At 43.9% G+C, this 19,076-nt stretch overlaps 3 protein-coding genes across 3 annotated transcripts; 2 read left to right on the top strand and 1 right to left on the bottom strand.

The window, feature by feature from the left end:
* Window positions 1-1,440: 1,440 nt before the first annotated feature.
* On the top strand, window positions 1,441-2,315 carry PCOAH_00016620 (Uncharacterized protein; the record flags this gene model as incomplete). Its single annotated transcript, XM_020058471.1, has 2 exons — window positions 1,441-1,515; window positions 1,755-2,315. The coding sequence occupies 2 exons, from the start codon at window positions 1,441-1,443 to the stop codon at window positions 2,313-2,315; spliced, it is 636 nt and encodes a 211-aa protein (XP_019913938.1).
* Window positions 2,316-3,939: 1,624 nt separating this feature from the next.
* Window positions 3,940-7,864, top strand: PCOAH_00016610 (Serine/threonine protein kinase; the record flags this gene model as incomplete). Its single annotated transcript, XM_020058470.1, has 4 exons — window positions 3,940-4,047; window positions 4,234-4,337; window positions 4,537-4,604; window positions 4,743-7,864. The coding sequence occupies 4 exons, from the start codon at window positions 3,940-3,942 to the stop codon at window positions 7,862-7,864; spliced, it is 3,402 nt and encodes a 1,133-aa protein (XP_019914052.1).
* Window positions 7,865-8,288: 424 nt separating this feature from the next.
* Window positions 8,289-17,390, bottom strand: PCOAH_00016600 (Protein kinase; the record flags this gene model as incomplete). The annotated part of the gene is made up of 1 exon (XM_020058469.1): window positions 8,289-17,390. One exon carries the CDS (start codon window positions 17,388-17,390, stop codon window positions 8,289-8,291), a length of 9,102 nt encoding a protein of 3,033 aa, XP_019914163.1.
* Between the last annotated feature and the right edge of the window lie 1,686 nt (window positions 17,391-19,076).

Below are 19,076 nucleotides of genomic sequence, written 5' to 3'. Positions count from 1 at the left end.
CATCCCCTCTTTTCCCCTACGCATACATATAATTTATGATATGAATTAAAATAGATCTTTTTTTTTCCTCCAGCGCATGCAATTGTGTTAAATTGGTCACTGCGACAAAAAAGAAAGAAAAAAAAAAGCAATAAAAGCAGAAAAAATATTGTCTCTGCAAGGGCAGCAAAAATGACGTTATGTTGACGATTTTACGGCATCGTGGGGGCAAGGTCTGGCGGGCAAAAAGGGCAAAAAAATGGGAAAAGGGGAAGGATTAAACCCGGTCAAACCATGCTGCGCGTTTCACGATTTATAAGAGCCACCCCCCCTAAACATCTCCCCAGCAACAGAACCGCCTGCCAAGGTCATGACGCTCAGGGGCAATAGTATAAATAGTATATTGGTCTGCATAGTGCTCTAAGCACAAACACTGCCCATAAAAATGTAGAAATTAAAAAAAAAAAAAAAGCCCCTACAGTGGCGTCATTTTATTGTATGATTTACATACATATGTTCCCCCCGCAGAGGCATATCGAGGATAAGTTTCACTCTGTTCAACATGGATCTTTTCATTTCTCATTAATTAAATTTAAAAAAATATATAAATAAATATAATATATTTTCTGTCCCTTCCATTTATTATTTTTTTTTTCCCCTTTGTCATTTTTGTGAAGCTTTGAAACTCCGCGAAATTGTTACCCGACAGATTGTTCATTTGTTCTTTTTCGATTTGCCAAATCACCCTGCTGATTTTTCCTCTTCCACTTAACTCTCCTTTTGTGTGAAATACCCCCTCGCTAGGCCCCTACAATAGGTTTTTTTTCCTCTTTCCAAAAAAGGTGCGCGCGCAAATGCAAAAACAAAAATAATGTTAAATGTTATATGAAGAGAACATTGTAGACGAAGCACCTACAACAGCGTGGCGCATCGTGGGCTTGGTACATTCTGGACCCGACCCGCACTGCCATTTGTACCTGTACATTAGAGCATTTATTTGCAGCATTTGCTTTTTTTTAATTATTGTATGCAATTTTACTGAGTTTAAAATATTTTTCGTTATGCGTTTTTATTTTTTTTTTTTACCACGTTGTATATTTTGTCGACCCCTCTCCCACCCACTTTCTGCGTTTTTTTCTACAAAAAGAGATCTCGTTTTTTTTTTTTTTAAATATTTTACAAAGTTAATATATTTTTTCTTTTTTTTTAAACCAAATTTTAAAAATTCCCCTTTCCCTGTTCACAATTATTAATTTAATCAATTTAGTAAATTTATTTATTTTATTTTATTTAGTTTGAATTTAATTTTATTAATTTGGCTAACGCTGCAGAAGAGGCTTCTTTGTTTGCCCATTATTACTAGTAGATTTAATTTTTTAAAACCTTCCCTTTTTCCCCTAGGACCCCTAAATTCCGATAAAAGGAAACCAATTTTTCAATACCTTTACAATTTTGTGAAAAATGATTGCCAAAGTTTTTTTCTTTTTTATGTTCTTGTTGTATTCCTCCGTGAGGGCATCGGATCCCCCCAAGAATGTAAGGCGAAAGGAAAGAGCGATAGGGATATAGAAAAAAAATGAGGCTGTTCGGTTCGCCCTAATGGGGTTTGAAGTCCGCTTATGCAGGAATACTTTCCCTATACATGTTGAACCCTTTTATACTATCATCCTGTTGGCAACCGAGTGGAAGGAATTGCTCTTTGCCATATTGTACCTTTTCTACTGAATTGACTTTTACAACGTTGTTTGTTTTGTCCTTTCCTCCCCCCCTCGTAGGATGGAATCGTTCATGTGATTACGAAAAACATCGACTTGAAGCAACTGCAAGGAACCTTTTATGAAATTTCAACAAACGCTTCCGACAAAATATTCCCAGGATTATTGTGCAGATGCACCAAGTATGATTTCTCAGGCCTCAAAAGAGATGGCAACATAGCTTACATTTTGGTAAACTTCTCTTGTGACAGAAACTACCTCTTCGGAGAGCAGAAATCCGAAATGACCTTCAAGTTAATTTTAAACAAACCAATTGATGAGAACACCACCACCGTTGAAGAATTCAACGCCAGCATCTACTTAGTTGAAGGAAACCAACAAATCCTACTCAACAATAATGTAAACATTATATATGCTGAAGCCAATGAACAAAATGAATACGAACACATTATCATCGCTGGACAGAAATCCACTGAACCCATGATCATCATGTCTAAATACAGAACCGTCCTCCTCGAAACCTACAACAAATTGTTGAACTCCCTCTACTTGGCTGGATATGAACCATCCCTCCTCAGCTGGCCATTTATCATCCAGACCGATCAGACCTTCTGCGACTAAAGGGTCGTTGCGCGTGAATAGAAAAAGCAACAAATGGAAGCGCAAAGGAAAGTGGGGCCAACAAGTTATGTCCTACCCGCACACACAGAACGAACATGTAAACTGAATGTGCGCCAGTTCCGCTTATGTCATGATTACAGACAAAAATACATCCCTGTGCATGCGAGATGAGATGCCTGCCACATGTATATCTTCACGTTTTTTAAAAGAGAATTTTTTTTTTTTACCAAACCAAAAAAGAAAAAAAAATAATAAAAATAAAAAGGGAAATTTTTAGTGTGTTCTTTTTTTTTTTACCGAGTATTTTTTGTTTTGATAATTTTTTTTTTTTTTCATTTTTTCCTTAATTTTTTACCTTCTTATCTGTTCCTTCATTTTTACGCCGCCCATTCCCATCCGAATTTTTTTTTTTCTCTCTTTTTCAAACGTTTTGATTACGATGTAGAGTTTACCTTTATAGCGACGAGCACAAATTAGTTAAGTTTCCTTTCCGTTTTAAGAAACTTTTATTCTGCACACCATGGAGGAAAAAAAAAAGGAACATGTGAGGAAAATGCAAATCTCTTCTTTTGTCTACCCCCCTTGGCCAGTTGTGGAGAGAGCACAGCAAGGGCAGTAGCGCTTTTGTCGATGCCGCCGTTGTGCTTCCAGGGCGGAGTGACTTATAGTTCCTCTTTGTTTGCTTTTTTTATGGCATGACAATTATTGCCTCCTGGAAAGTGGGGAAAAAAGGCGGCAGTGGTCCGCCTCCCATACCCTACTGCTGCACTGCACAGCGGATATACAACGATCATCTGTCGCACATGCGTGAACAGAAAAGAGATGAGTGAATTTCGCTTCTACTTTTTCACTTTGTTTTACTCCCACACTTCTGCAATGTTTGCGTGAACTTCTCACACTGGAATAGTGGGTTAGCATCCCCCTTCTTGGCCCCGGTAAATTTCCGCAAATGCAACTCTACATGTATCGTTTGGCCAATAAAAAAACGAGTGCATGCCCCAATATCTTAATGCGAAGGGGGAGCGGCTCCTTTTTGTGCATTCGTGCGACATGGGTGAATTCTCCATGGCGCGACTTCAACCTCAGGTGAGGTGGTGAAAAAAATGGGGCAGTCATTCACCCCCCTTCCAAAGGGATAGCCAATCCACAATGTTGCAGGTGTATGTTGTGTAAAAAATGAGCAGCGGCGCAAACCGTATCCGTGTTATACGTATAAACCTCCCATTGCTATGCACTGCTGTTGTGCGTTGCGCTGTGCTGTTTTTTTTTTTTTTTTTTTTTTAAATGCACAAGGCGCCAATAAGAGGAGCGATAGTTCGGTAGCAAAATTGGGACAGTTCCACTTTGGAAAAACTCCCGAAGGGACAGTTGACGCCGTTTCTCTACCCCCTTCAACCGTATACGTGGATCAGACCGTTTGGCGGAAGGTGACATGGGGCCATATTTTTAAATCCGCCTTCTTCATATGGAACGTTTTGTGTTAGCAGAAAAAAAATAAAAGGAAAGAAATGAAATGAAAGGGAAGGGAAGAAAAAAAAACGGATGCATCCCCTCTGTGCAGCTCCCCCGGTTGACTCTGCAAACGTTTATGTGGTAGTCCTGTTTTTTGGGGACGAGAGGCACCATGCAAAGAATTCGAAGGGAAGACTACCTGAGCAAGTGTAAAAACCGGGACGACTTTGTTTACACCCACGTGCGGGACATACTATCCCACCAGCCCTTTGACGAAATTGTAAGTTCACAAGAGTGACACGATTCGCAGTGTAGTAAATAATGCTGCTATTTTAACTGCTTCTGCGTGTGCGCCTGTTTGTGGCTCATCTTTACCTTCACACTGCTACAAATATGTTACTAACCATTTGTCCCATTTGGCTACATTCTGATCACTTTTTTTTTTTTTTTTTTTTTCCACCCAAAGTTAGAATATCAAAATGGGGATGTCTACATCGGCACGACGAAGAATAAGAAGCGACACGGCTATGGCTACTACATCTACAAGGAAATTGGGAGCGTCTATGAGGGGTAAGTCCTCGGGGGTGGCGGAGCGTGGAAACTGTATGGAGTTCACCCAGAGGGGAACAGATAATAAAATATATGTGTAGCGTGTAGCTTATGTGCAGCCAATTGTGTGTGATTTACTGTAGGAGCGGAACCCCTTCACTTACCTGCTCCACACTTGTAGTCACCAAGTGGATCATCTTTCACCCCCCTTCCCATGCAGCGAATGGATCGAAAACGCGAAAAGCGGCTACGGGACGTTGTATAACCCGCAGGGAATTGTCTACTCTGGTGAGTTCGTTTTAGGTCCACATTTTGTAGCGCCGCCATTTCTGCGCAGCAACTCTTCGCCTCTCCTGCTCACTGGGAAAAAATAATAAAAAAAAAAAAAAAATAATAAATAAATAAATAAACTTCCCAACCGTGCAGGCGAATGGCTGAACAACATTTCCCACGGATTTGGATGCACCTACACAAATGAGCAGCTCTTCCTTGGGACGTACAAATTTGGACTGATAAATGGAGTGGGAATATTAAAAAAAAAAAACAGTTACAACTTTTGTTTATTCCAATCGAACAGGAAAAAATGCAAAATAAAAATTACCAAACATATGGACATATATCTTCACTACTACAAAAAGGATAAGCTTTTTTTGAAGGAAAATTTAAGTGCCTTTTTTCCTTTGTACACAGACAATACCATCTCACGTTTGGTGCGCAAGCAAATTTTTGACCACCTGTTTGGCGTAGACAAATCTTTTGTTCAATTTTTTGCGAATGGAACCGAAAATGGGGTGAGAAATGAACGCGGAAAGGGCAGTCCCAGTGGGGGCTTCTTAAGCTACGTAAATTATGAATCGAGGATAAATTTTCTGAAGGGGCTAATTAGCAAAGGGGCTAAAGGAGTGGGGGAGGAGGGACAACCTGACGGTAGTGTCTACAGCACGGATGACTCAGTTTGGAATTCCCCCCCCAAGGGGGAGACTAACCAACGCAGTGGTTGTAATTTTTTTCCATTTCATGAGGATATGGATCCACGGGGGGATTCCCCCACCAGGGAGGCAGCAAAAGATTCAACAAGGCATCATAAAGGTAATGAGGAAAGATGCCCTCCCTTTGTGGAAGCCTCAGTAGGAAGTGCAAACTATTTGTATAACACAAATGATTCTTTCAAGTGTCCTCCCCACCTTAAATTGACGCACCTCTTTAATAAATCCGACTCGGAAAGTGAGTTCTGCCCGGACGTGACTCCCTCCAGTGCCTCCTCCCCAGAACAGCACTTTAAAGTGAAGAGAAAAGTAACCACGCCGATTCGTTCAGTTTTCCATTCAAACGGGGGTGAGAGCCAAAAGAGGATAATAACACAGAAGAGACAGGGGAAAAGAAGAAAATTAAAATTGTATAAGCTACTTGTGGGTGGATGTTCTAAGCTGGGCTGTGATGGGCCCAAAGGAGAAGGTTCCTTATCGAATGGACCTAGTGAATCTACTGCAGAGTGTAGGGATGCCCAGTGGGGAAGCAGAGATTCGACACAGTGTATATCAAGCAAGGCGGCACTTTATAGGAACACGCTCCGCGGAAAAGCCATTGCGGGGCCGAGAAAGGAAATGGCACGGATGCAGAGACAGATGAAAAGGCAAAGGAGGAAAGCGCCATTAACGACCAAAACACCGCCAACCGTCACACGTCTGCTGAGCTACCTAAAATACAAAAACGAGAAAAACAAAATCGAGTGCATTTATCAGTGGCGGAGTTACCACATATTTGTTTTTCTCCATTTGTTCGGGTTGCACAAGTACATAGCTGCCTTCAAGTGCAACCACGTGAATGGCTTCCACTTTTTCACCCTTAATAGGAAAATACTGAGGATGCTAGGGGTGGATAAAAATGAGTACATCTACTTTCTGCTCAATTTTGTAAACGCATTTAGCAGTCTACATAATACGTACCTGCAAATGCTCGTCAGTTGGGGGAGCATAAGAGGGGATGCTTTGGTAACCTTCAGCTCCATCCCCAAGTCGGAGTTGGTTGTGCTGAACCGGTTGGGGAGACGCAACGCTGGGAAGGCATCGTACCTGTGTTACTATGCAAACGGACCTGTGAGGTTGAAAATGTTTTCGGGGAGGGATAGGACAGTGGAACGGTCGACTAGAGGGACGTCAGATGATGAGCGGGATGGCTTACCAGGTGATGATTCCCCACGTGGTGCTTCTCCCTGTGATGATTGCACTGAAGAAGGGGTGCAGGTCCACTTGGGTAATCCCCTCGTTACCGCAGCGCAAAAGTTCCTCTTCGATGAGCAGCAGCTTAGCAACATAGGGGAAAGCATTTTGGACGGTTGGGCCAGCATAAGAAGTAACCTGGTCAACCTGGAGCCACACGAAATGTTTAAGCGGTTAAAAGGAGGGGATCCCCATCCAAGGGCACAAGTAGAAAGAAACGAACAAAAGGAGAAAAGTGAAAAACAAGACGCACAGGACAGACCGGCAACCCTCATAGAAAGGATCCAACGAAGAACAGAATTCATGAAGGAGCATTTCGTCCTCTCAAATTTGAGGCACCCCAATGTGATCAAATACATAGGCAACGTTATAAGTAGGAAGAAGGAAAAGTTCGGTTTGGTTTTTGAGTTCCTGAGTGGGATGTCCCTGCACGATGCAATATACGGCGTAGGTCCCTCTTGTCAGGGGCAAGGACAAACGTGCGAAGGTGAGGTGGTTACGAATGGACTAACAAACGAAAATATTATTAAGCTCTTTTACGAAATCGCGTCTGCATTATTTTACCTACATAGTAGACGGGTCGTTCATGGAAATATAAGCAGCAAAAATATATTCGTGTCGGAAGACGGCGGAAGCATCAAGCTGTGTAACTTTGAGAAGGCCTCCATAGAGTGTTACTACGATTATAAGGTTAATGCATCGGGGGAAAAACACCTTAACGTATCTAACAAACGCTCCTATGGGTGGTCCCGTTGGGGAGACGCCAAGAAAGGTCAAAGCCGAAACAGCCACGCAGGTGGTGTCTGTATCACACAGGGACGAAGCAAACATATCAGACGTAACCACCTGGAGGGAGAAAAAATGAATTTGCCTTTACCATACATAACCTGCATGAATGAAGCCAAAAATATAAACACCATGATGACCTCTCCTTTGCTACTCTTCCAAGCGAAAAAGTTTGACAAAAGAAAGGTCCGTTGCGATGACCCCTATGCCGCTCCAGAGGTATTAAGAGAAGAAGAGTGCACAGACAAGTGTGACATATACTCATTTGGCGTCGTTATATATGAAGTTCTGTTTGGGGGATTGCCATTTGTGAGTGACTACATGCCATCCTTCTTTCGGTTGTCCACTTGCTTTAAGCAGAAATACATCTACATCGATGTGAACAAATTGCGTGGGAAGTTTCCTAACAGGAAGCTGTTCCACTTCGTAGTGAGTAACGTCTTACTGGTCATGCGCCAGTGCCTTAACCCGGAACCCACTTGTAGACCCGATTCGGAGTACCTGTGCAGGCACTTTGGGCGTCTGGTCGGTCGGCTTAGATAACGTAGCCGATCGTGGCGACACATATTAACAGTGGATATGCTAACAAGTAACTTTCGAACACACCTATTGTAAAAGCTTAGCACAACCCAGTTTGGCGTAAAAACAAACGAAACTTTTCTTTTTAACTCAAACGAATGATACTTTGTTCACTCCTGTGTGTGCCAAATGGGTGCACACGGTGGCTGCTCTTTTCTTGTTCGAGTGGGTTGAATTGGCGGAGGTGTTCGTGATGAAGTTGTTCTTAAATGGACGTGAAAAGACGCATAAAAGATGACGCACAAAGTGAACATGTCCGATGTGTGGTGAATAAAACAAGAAAAAGAAAAAAAAAAAAAAAAAAAAAAAAAAAGGGCCCGCAGGTCCTCTCTCTCACTCAAAACCCCCCTTTGGGTGGCAACCCGTTTTCAGTTGCTTAGCCATCCAGCTAGGCCCTCTTCAACAGGAGGTACTCGTCCGGTTGGTTAAGCAGTTGAACAATTTCGGATGCCGTGGGGCGCAAATTCGGGTCGTAGTTTAAGCAAAGCCGAATTATGTCTGCGAAGGGAGAGTTTTCAATCTTCGAATGAATACAAGGAGGTAACTTCCTCGTAAAGACATCGACCAGTTTCTCATAAATCTGATCCGACTCATCAAAGGTGATGATGTAATGTTGAAACGGAGAAGGCAAATTCATCATTTCTTGGAAGACGCATCCCATGGACCAGATATCCCACTTGTACGACAATTTCGTATGGTCCAAAAAATTGTAGTCACTACTCTGCTTCAAAGGGTGGCATGTTAGCAGTTCTGGTGGAGCATAAATCCACGTAGCACCAGACACATTTGTTACAATTCCATCTTCGCATTCTTCAGAATCGCCAAAATCGCAGAGATGTATATTCCAGTCATTGTCAATGATTAAATTTTCTGGCTTTATATCCCTATGGATAATTACATTTTTTTTATTTTTTATGGGGGTATGTAAAAAGTTTATAACATTAGCTAGCTGTCTGCACATTTTCAAAGACACATCAATGCTCATAACTTTGTCGTCTTTTTTCATGTTATTTTTTATCGTGTGTAAATCTAATCCGTTTACCAACTTGGTGACTAGCCAAATGTCGAAATAACTGTGTATGATTCCTCCACATAATTTAATAATGTTTGGGTGATCACATTTTGAGAGAATTTTCCACTCATTGATGGATCTTTTGGTTAATCCGTAGGGGTCTTGTTTGGCCATTTTATCTACTGGTACCTTTACAGCTACATGCATTCCTTTGTACCACCCTTTGTAGACTACCCCGAATGACCCTTCCTCAATTACCGTGTATTTGAACTTGCTGCTAAATTTGTTCGTGTATAGTTTTGTTTTTCCCCTTTCTCGTTTGACTTTCCCACCCAGGGGGGGTTGATCCATCGGTGATCCCGTTGCTGCTCCTCTGATGCTGCCATTCACATTGCAGAGATTGCCGATCGAGTTATCAACTGAGTTTACTATACCGCACATTTGATTAGCACCTCCTACGGGTAGAACACCACCATCCATAGAATACACTCCCCCCCCTGGATACTGCTGACTGTGGTAATAACAGTAATCTCCATTCATGATGCCACCACCGTCGTAAGGAAGAATAGCCGTCTCCTCGTACGTCTCAAAGTATAAATCTTTAGGTTTTATATTATACGCAGCTAGCGATTTTAGATATTTTATTTCACTCTCCAAATTTAGAAGCTGGCTTTTGGATAGCCTGAACATATTTTCGTATTCCTTCTTTTTGATGGCCAAGTCACTGCTGTTCGAGAGGTACTTCCCGTACTGCTGCCCGTGCGGGGTCTCACATGAGGGAAACATCAGGTGGTGGGGATACATCTGCTGGATGGGGTACAACTGGTGCAGGGGGTACATCTGCTGGAGGGGATACATCTGATGGTGAGAGTGCATCACCTGGAGGGACTGCTGTTGCTGCTCATAGTAATGTTGTGCGTATTCGTTGAGGGCTCCGTTCTGGTTGTGTAAAATCATTGCCCCTGGTGCCATTCCTACAGCTGGCGTTGGCAAAGCTGTTTGTAAACCCCCCATCCCTAGCGACACCGCCAGGGGATGTGGTTGTTGTCCTCCCTTTCGCATGTCCCCATTTGGCTGCACCACGAGGTGAGCATAACCATTCTGTTGATGTGCACTCCTAACCTTTGCGCAGTTTTTACTAACATCCATTTTTAGGTTATTATTTAGAATGTTCCTGTTCTTTGCGCAGGCGTCCAGCATGTGTTGTTGTTGCATCAGATTTCCTGCCTGATCGCTGCTCATCATGTTATTATACGATTCTATACTTCGACCGGGTATATTATTGTTGGTGCTTCCTGCTCCAATCATCGGGGTAACCACATTGTTGTTCCTATTGTAACAAATGCCCCCCACCGAGTTGCACATCGCAATATCTCTATTCATTGGGTTCCTCATGTTGACGTTGCTAAGTGGCGCCTTTAAGTTGCCTTTTTCTCCACCCATTCTTAAATCATCGTTGCTTTTGGCAGGGACGCCCGCACATGGGGGGATGCTAAGCGGCACGTTATACACATTGCCATGCAGGCCGCTATGCATACCACCATGAACTCCATACTGCTGGGGGTTTGGTGCACCCTGAAGCGGGCTAGCCATTTTTGTATTCACATTATTATACGCATGGTGCTGTGGGTACCTACTCTGAACGTAACCCTTGCTGCATATCAGCTCCTCGAAATTTTTTCCCTTCAGTAACAAATCGTTTGGAACGCTGTTATCGTTGTTGATGTTCCTTGGGTTCTGTGCCATGTGACATGGGGTAGGTCCAATGGGGTTTGCTGCCCCAACGACAGGTGCTCCCTTCCTAACGTGGTTCCCTACAACACCTGCGTTGCAATTCATTGGGTTCTGTATCATAGTCATCATCACGTTTTTCATGTCTGCATTGTTCAGGCTGCTCTGGGGGGCCACCTTGTTGCCACCAACAGTGTAATTGCCACCAGCACTGTAGGTGCCTCCCCCACCGCTATAGTTGCTACTGCCGTTGTTACTGCTACCACTGTTGGTGCTGCTGCTAACGGTGTATTCCTGACCTAAGCTACCCATCCGTTTCGTTAGCACCTCGGCCTGCATGGGGTACTTCCTCTCTTGTGCCTTAATAGTACTGTTATCCTCTTCTTTGCACATTCTTTCGGGGTCTACGTTTACCGCAGCGAGTTCGGCCCTGTGAAGGTAGTGACCCATCTGGTCTTCGATTCTCTGTTCGGAGCAACGTATGTTTTGATTTATGGGATGGTTCCGGATTAGTTGAGCCCCGCCCATCGAGGCAGTCGCCACGGAAGGTACAGGATCTCCTTTACCATCGAACCCGCTTTGTAGAGGACCGTTATAATCCCTCGTCGCAGCGGTTTCCCATAATTCACCATTGCTAGCCTTCATATAGGCATTCTTGTTGGGCACAAAGCTTTTTCGAAACTGGGTGGTTGTGGGCCCGTTTTGGTTACCCATTCCGTTGCCTCCGCTTAAGATAGCACTGCTAACTCCACCATTCAAGAATCCGCTATTGGTGCTACCTTCTGCATAGTGCGGAATGCGCGGATTCCTCCCACTAAATGATTCGCCTACATTCTGCTCATTGGAGTTGTGATTCGTATCCCCTTGAAAATGCTCCTCCACAATATGCTTCGAATACTCATTAAACCTACCGCCACTGACAAATGAGTGGTTCACATGTGACTCCTCCATTTTATTTACCTTTACATACTTCCTCATTTTATGGTTGCCAATATAAATGGCAAGGTTGTTACTGTTCGGGTCTGTCATTTTGGGGTGGACTAGTTGATGTGACGTCTGATCCTTCACCCTTTCATTGGGTACTCCACCCGTCGAGGCACCTCCCTGAAAGAGGAGGTTTTCCCCTATTTTTGACGCATCATTTGAGTTCTCCTTGCAGTACGTACTAACCGTTTCGCAAATGTTGTTTCTTTTTCCTTCCCCCAGGTTGCTCTTCATGCCGCTAAACATAAGTTCGTTCTTCTTCGGGGGGATGATATTCTGCGCACTGGAGTTGTTCCCGTTTGGATTATCCGCGCCGACGCTTCCATAGGGAGTGCTACTCCCCCCCACTCCCTGTATGTTCGTTCGGGCGCTATTAAAAAAGCTGTTAAAATTTTGGCTCAACATAATGTTACTTAGATTGTCATTCATTAGAAAGCTGTTCATTTTATGGTTGGACATGACTTGTGAGGAGGTGATTGCACCCCCATTGGTGGATGGGGTGCATAGGATCCCTCCTCCACCTGACGGTACGGATTGGATTGGCGCAACAACATTGTTACCCCTTTCATATGCCGCCGTTCCAGGGATTATCACCCCGTTCATCCCATTTGAATTCTGTTCTTGTTCGCTAAACTGTTGGTTCACTTGCCTCGATTCTACCATCGTACTGCTACCACTGGCGTCTCCATTACTGCTAAACGAATCTTTCCTCTCCAATTTATTAAGGTTGCCACCGTTTGGGCAATTACTCCCACGGATGTTTTTACTTTCCGTGATGTAAAAGGGGACTCCTCCAAGACCTACTTTATTGAAAGGAACACTCAAGTTGTGTTCATTTGGCGTGGTGCTGGTACAGTTGTTCGCCCCACTAACAGCTGTGTGTGTGATCCCTCCGTGGGTAGACATAACAAGGTTACTACATTCTTCCATTGGATTGTTCAACAAGCTTGCCTTCCCACCCGTGGTTATTAACGCTGGAATGGCCATTTTGCCTTTCGCTTTACCATCTGTAGGTGGATTATTATTCTCCTTCCTGTGGGGGGTAGGAAGTATACCACCGCCACTGTTGTTACCTAAAGCAGGAAGGTATTTTCTGTTTTCGTTGTCGACCTGTGTTAAGTTGGGGCTGCCCACATTTGCAGGACCACCACCAGGACGATAGTCCCCCCAAAGGTTACCCATGTTATTGTTACTGCTATGCGGACCGCTATTTCCATTATTCGTAATTTTCACCTTGCCGTTCATACACTTATTATTAGCGTGGATGTGCTTATTAATGAGAAGCTTGCTGGGGTTGTAATTAACAACGGAGTGTGCGAGGTTACTATTTCGGGTGCTTTGCATGAGAGGGACGTTCTTGTGGGGTAGGTGATTTTCTGCCATGTTTACATTCTTCGAGGTTGGGCCTGTCATCGGAATGGCCACCTTCTGGTGCACATCGCCACCGTCATTTTTGTTCATAAAATGGTTGACGTTGTTGGCGCCCCCGCTACACGCATTGGAGATGCCCCCACTCAGGATGTCCATCGTGCCCAGACTCTTCACCCCTGCAAACTGATTCGCACTACTAAACACATCTATCGTATTTTCATTCCTTACATGGTTTGAATTGCTGCCACTATGGGTAGGACGATCAATCGTCGGGGGGATCCTCTCCTTATGGTTCTTCACTTCACTCTGCTTCTGATACCCGTTGCGTGAAAAATGGAGGTCGTCAACCTCGTGTTCGTATCCCCTCTGGTTCAAAGTACCCGATTCGACAGCATCAAAAAAATTTGTTAAAAAGTTCTTCGTTTCGTTATTGTTTCTGTAAAATGAGGCGGGGGCATAGCTGGTGGTTCGTTCATTGTTCCAGTCGTAGGGTTGTCCAACGGTTCCTTCGTTAGTGTTTCTATCTCGCATGGGGTGCTGCATCACAGTGTCACTGTGGAGTCCCTGCAAGAGGTCATGATTGGAAGAAGTTGGGCCGTCTCCAAATCCGCTAGCACGATTAATGCTGCTGCTAATGGAACCCAGACCACAATAATCCCTCGAATGATTCGCAGGGACGTAACTCCCCTTTTTCGCATTCACAGAATTTAAACTGCTGACACTCCCTGCCAAACTATTATGGGCATTTCTTCCGCTGCTAGTGTTGGCACTTTGGGGGCTTCCTATTCTGTTCGCTTTAGCGACGTTAAGGTGATCCACCTGATGATACTGCCCATTCAGGTGCATCCATTCTTCACTGCTGGTCATGCTGCTTCCATGGGTGATCATATTATTTGTACTTATCGCGATTCCGTTTTTATGGAAATTTTTATCCATATGAGGGTAACCTTCGTGGGTTAAATTCACCTCTACGTGGTTGTGTTTTTGCATGCGATTGGAATTTCTCCCAAATGTATGTTGCTCCTTGTTACTTACTTCTTCTCTAACATGATTTGGGCAGACCTCCTCCTGAACACGGGAGAGTACTTCTGCGTGTTCGTTCTTTCCGTCCGTTTCGCTCTCTCCACGAGTGCATTCGACAGATCTGTCACTGCTAGCCATATCAGCCCCAACATCTGTGAGAGTAATGGCTCTTTCATTTTTCTGACTTGCCCGTGAAAATTCATCCTCCATGCATGGGGAGTCCGCTCCTGCTGATATAGGAACTGCCGCCTGGTCCTCACTGACGAAGCGATTTTCCACCGGATGGGACTCATTTCGGGGGGTATTATCTCCCTTCACATGAATAACACAACTGTTAAAACTGAAGTGGCTACTTGTTGCTGCAGAGTGCAGTACGTCCTCCTCATTTGCATGACCGTCATTTATATTTTTCTTCTGAGTGAAATTTGGTGCCCTCCCATGGTGGACGTTACTGAACAATCTTCTGTTTCCCTCCACGCCGGTGGTACTTCCATCTTGGCTACACCCATTGTTGCTATCGTTGCCACTATCGTGGCTGGCTTTGCTTTGCCTTCCACCCCCGTCACTGATGTCACTTCCATGGTGCAATTGGCATATGCTTTCACTCCCGTTGACCGTCTCGACATGGTCACTACTTAGGTGTTCGCAAATGAAATCTTCATGGTGGGGGGGAACACTACCACTGGCCGAGCTGCTGAATGTGTTTCCTCCCTTTCGCATCTCCTTCTCAGATACACAATTGTTATTACTGCTGCTGCTGCCTGTGAAGAGGTAACTTCCGTTTTTAAAGTGAGCCTGGTTACTTCCTGAAGCAACTCCACCTTCTATATCATGATGGTTCTTTCCACTCGATGGAAACACATAATCGTCATTCAACGTAGCGTTGTTGTTAACGTTGTCCGTCGTATTTTCACTGCCCTCCTTGTCGTTTTCGTTATCCTCCACGTTGGGGTAATACTCGTTGTGCTCACTGTAGGTGCCTATCTGGTTCAGACATGACCCGTCCTTCCCAAACTGATGATCATTAAAAAAAGGATCACCCGCAAAGGGGTCATTCCCAAATGGGTCCCCTGCAAAGGCATCCACATTGAATGGGTCACTGTTGTTATAACTGTGCGGGTGGCTACTTTTCCTGCTACTGGAGCAGTTTTCATTTCCACCTGCGCTGTTCCGGTTGGTGCGGCTATCCTCTTCCTCTCCTGCGCTTGTCACAGCTCCAACACCTTTTTCGGATGCGTAATTTTCGCACTGCGATTCGGTCATGTCGGCGTGGTCGCTCTGCTCCCCGTGGTCAAGATGATCACCATAATTATCACCGTGGGGATTTGTTGCACTCTTCTCCTTCTGAACAAAAGGGAAACTACTTGGGCCTCCTTCCTTCTGGTAGCCCACTAGCCCCTCCTCGATAAAATTTAACTGTACACTTAGCCTATCCACGTGGTTGGAAAAATTCACGCCGTTTAATTTACCCACCTCGGGGGGGTCATCATCACAGTAATTACTTAAATTGTTCACTGGATCGCCACTGCAGGGGAAGTTATCTGATGAACTGCTTCCCTGGCCTCCCAGCATTTCTAGGTCTCTCATTGGGTTATAATCCGTGGATATGTTTCGCCCGTGGCTATCCAACAACCCACTCGGATGGGCTCCCCCCTGGGTTAAGGAACCCCGACGGGAATACAACCCCGGAGCATCACCCAGAGTTGCTCTTTCATCATAACATTGTTGTGCCACATATTGTCGTTCTGATTGTACCGTTTTCAAATTCGCTTTTTTGTAACTTTCGTTTGGTTCGTTATGTACGAAGCCTGTATAACAATTTGGATTAACAGTGGACGATCCGACATTATCAATAGGGTCTTCTTCTCTTTCCCTTGAATTCACTTTCTCGGCCCCCTTATCAGTGTTGCCCACACACAAGGGGTTGTTATGTTTATGAGAGGCATTCACAGGTTGTAAGCCCGGCTTGTACATATTTTCCACAGCAATGACATTCCTATCTTTGGAAAGCATTTCCATTTTTTTATTAATTACATAGAGAAAGCTTCGATAATTTTCCTTCTCTTGTCCTCTCATCCAGTGACTTGAATGAGATATTACTTCAGGTAGTTCACCTGCCTTCCCCTTTCTGTTTGCACAGTTCATTTTTTCACTGTCGGTTAGTATGATGGGGTCTTCTTCCTTCATATTGGGGACTTCCCATTTGGCGTATTTTTCTCCAACGCTGTTGTGGAACATCCCCTGAGACTTATCACACTCGATCGGCCTCTTACTCGGGGAGACATTTTCACTTCCTCTCGGTGACAACTTGTGATTTTCGCACTCTCTGGCGTTGTTCGGGTTGGGTTCATTCGTGAAGCCGTTCCGATTTGTGGTTTCGTTACTGACATGAGGGGTGCCCAAACGGGGGTTATTCACATGATAATTACTTACCCCATCTGCACCTGTACAATTTGTACTCACATGCTGCCGGTTCGTTCTCCCGTCGTAGCCTCTCTCACCGTCATACTTGCCCACGTGGACCAAGTCACTCTGAACGTTACGCACGCTACTCGGGTGAGGCACCCCCCCGGTGGAGATTCCCGTCTCCCCTGGATGAAATTTATTAACAAAGATGTTTCCCACGTCTTCGTCCAGTACGGATGTTGCTTTCTCCCAATCGTGTGGGTTCTTCATTCGTTGGTCTGAACAATTCGCTCCATTCATCAAGTTACTCCTGTTTGATGCATACACTCTATCATCCACGAAACCGTTTTGTAGTTCCGTGTGTATAAAATTGCTTATACGTTCATTCCAGTTCACATTCTCTTTCCGTTCATTCTCATTTGGGATTAGCATGTAGTGCAGGTTGGCTGCAGTCTGCGCATCATATAAAGGGTTACCCTTATCCCTGTCTTTGAAAAAGTTTTTCATGCACTGTTTGTTACTATCAGTAATTGTAACGTTGGTCGGATTTCCACTTATCATGTTGTCTGTACTTTGGCTTGTTAATAAGTTGGGTTGGTTAATATTTTCTAGTGTTTTACCGTTCCTTATATTTTTATTTATGTATGTGTTCAAATAGTTTAGCACATACTCGTTACTGTTCGCCCCACGCGTGGGAAGATTTCCTCCAATGAAATCGTTCCTACTGTATCGGTCCCCGTTGGCACTGTTGCTGTGCGCAATGTTGAGTGAAGTCCCGCTTTCTTCGTCTTCTTCGATGTCGTCGTCTTCTTCCGGCTGCTGCTCTTCCAATGTTTCTTCCAGTTCCTCCTGGTCGTACTGCTCCTCTTCCGCCAGCTCCGCGTGCACCTTTTGAAGGTTTTCTCGTTCTAACCCCCGTAAAAGGCAATCTTCTAAATATGTAGCTGACGAGGCTTTGTTCATCTTCCGAAAATCATTTTTCGTTTCTACCACAAGAGGGGGCACCATGAATAAATCAACGTTTGCTTCTTTTTCTTTTTCGAAGAATTTTGTTGTAACTTTTGTGACGGTTCAAATATATTTTATCATTAGGGTATAGGTAAATTCGCTGTCATAGTGTGTTTCCCACTTTTATTTCTCTGAAACCGATTCGTTTTGTTAAATCGGTGAATTACTTTTTGTGAACCTTTGTCTTTGTTCTGGGTAACTTCTTTCTCAGCCAAAACGGGACCGAATCAATACCAAACAGAGAGCAGTGTGCTAGAGGAAACCAATAACAGGTTTAGAGGAGTCAACTGAATATGCAAAAATGGGAATATTTCGGGGGTGCCTCTTCAAACACAAAGCTCGGTGTGTACCTACATGTACACGTGGTGGATGCGCGACTTTACGTATGCAACGCAAAAAAAAAAAAAAAAAAAAAAAAAAAAAAAAAAAATTCAGCAGTCCTGAGGTGCCTTTCGGCAGAAGCAATGCACGGATGTGCTACGTGGGCAAATTATGCAATCGCGCAGATACGGGAATTGCATGTTTGGCCAACCTACAGGGAAGGGGGGAAAAAAAAAAAACAAGCAACCACAGCGATAATTCCTTCACCGCATAGAATTGATCCGTTTGTTCTCCACCCCCAAAATGGCGTCACACAACGTCAAGACATTAAACAACGTGCAGCCGTTTCGCATGCAGCAGTTTCACAACATATGCATGTAGCCCCGGCGCTAGTAACGTGTACACGTGCACCTGGGAAATCATGCATAGCAAATCAGCACCTTGACCAAAGTACTGTTCGCATAATGCAAAAAAAAAAAAAAAAAAAAAAAAAAGGCAGCAATTGAGTAGCTTGCGCATGTAAGTACGTTCGTGTGTCCGTCCGTCCATCCGTTTGGAGGAAAAAAAAGGCAAAGCGTGCAAAGTGGATGGTAAGCTTCTATCCAGCTAACGCGATGCTTAATTTTTAAAAAAAAACGCACAGCTTGCACGTACGCAAGAATGTATGTACATAAATGTGCGCTCTGAGCTCGGTGTGTGCTCGTGTCCCGGCCACAGGGGGAAGGGACCTTCGGGAAAACAATGCGTAGTAAGTACTAGAAGGTAAGAAAACGTATGCGAGCGTATTCACGTACGTATTTACGTGTGCGTCGCATACAGACGCGTGAGAAACGCACGAGGGCTACGCGCCAAGTGGAGAGGTACACATATATGTAAGTAAATATATACGTATTTATATATATATAATATATATGTATATATGTATGTATATGCATAGGGGCATATAGCTACCTTTGCTCGTGGTGCTACTGCCGGAGATGTTTTCCTTTTTCCCCCCGGGGTTCGCCTCCACTTGTCAGGTAAGCGCAAGTTTATGCGTATGCTTAGGACGCAAAAGCGCAAACGTGCGTGCATGCGGGCGGGATGAAGTGCACGTACAAACGGGAAACCGAGCGCATGAATATGCCGCGTAAAAATAAAAATATAAATAAGCATAAAAATGGATATATAAGAATAAACACAAAAATGGATATATAAAAATAAACATAAAAATGGATATAAAAATATATAAAAAATAGATATATAAAAATGAGCATAAAAATGGATATAAAAATATATAAAAAATGCATAAAAAATATAAAAAGGTAAAATAATGAATAA

This window comes from Plasmodium coatneyi, chromosome 7 (genome assembly GCF_001680005.1).
Source record: "Plasmodium coatneyi strain Hackeri chromosome 7, complete sequence".
NCBI classification, from domain to species: Eukaryota; Apicomplexa; class Aconoidasida; order Haemosporida; family Plasmodiidae; genus Plasmodium; species Plasmodium coatneyi.
This window is presented reverse-complemented; position numbering and strand designations above follow the sequence as displayed.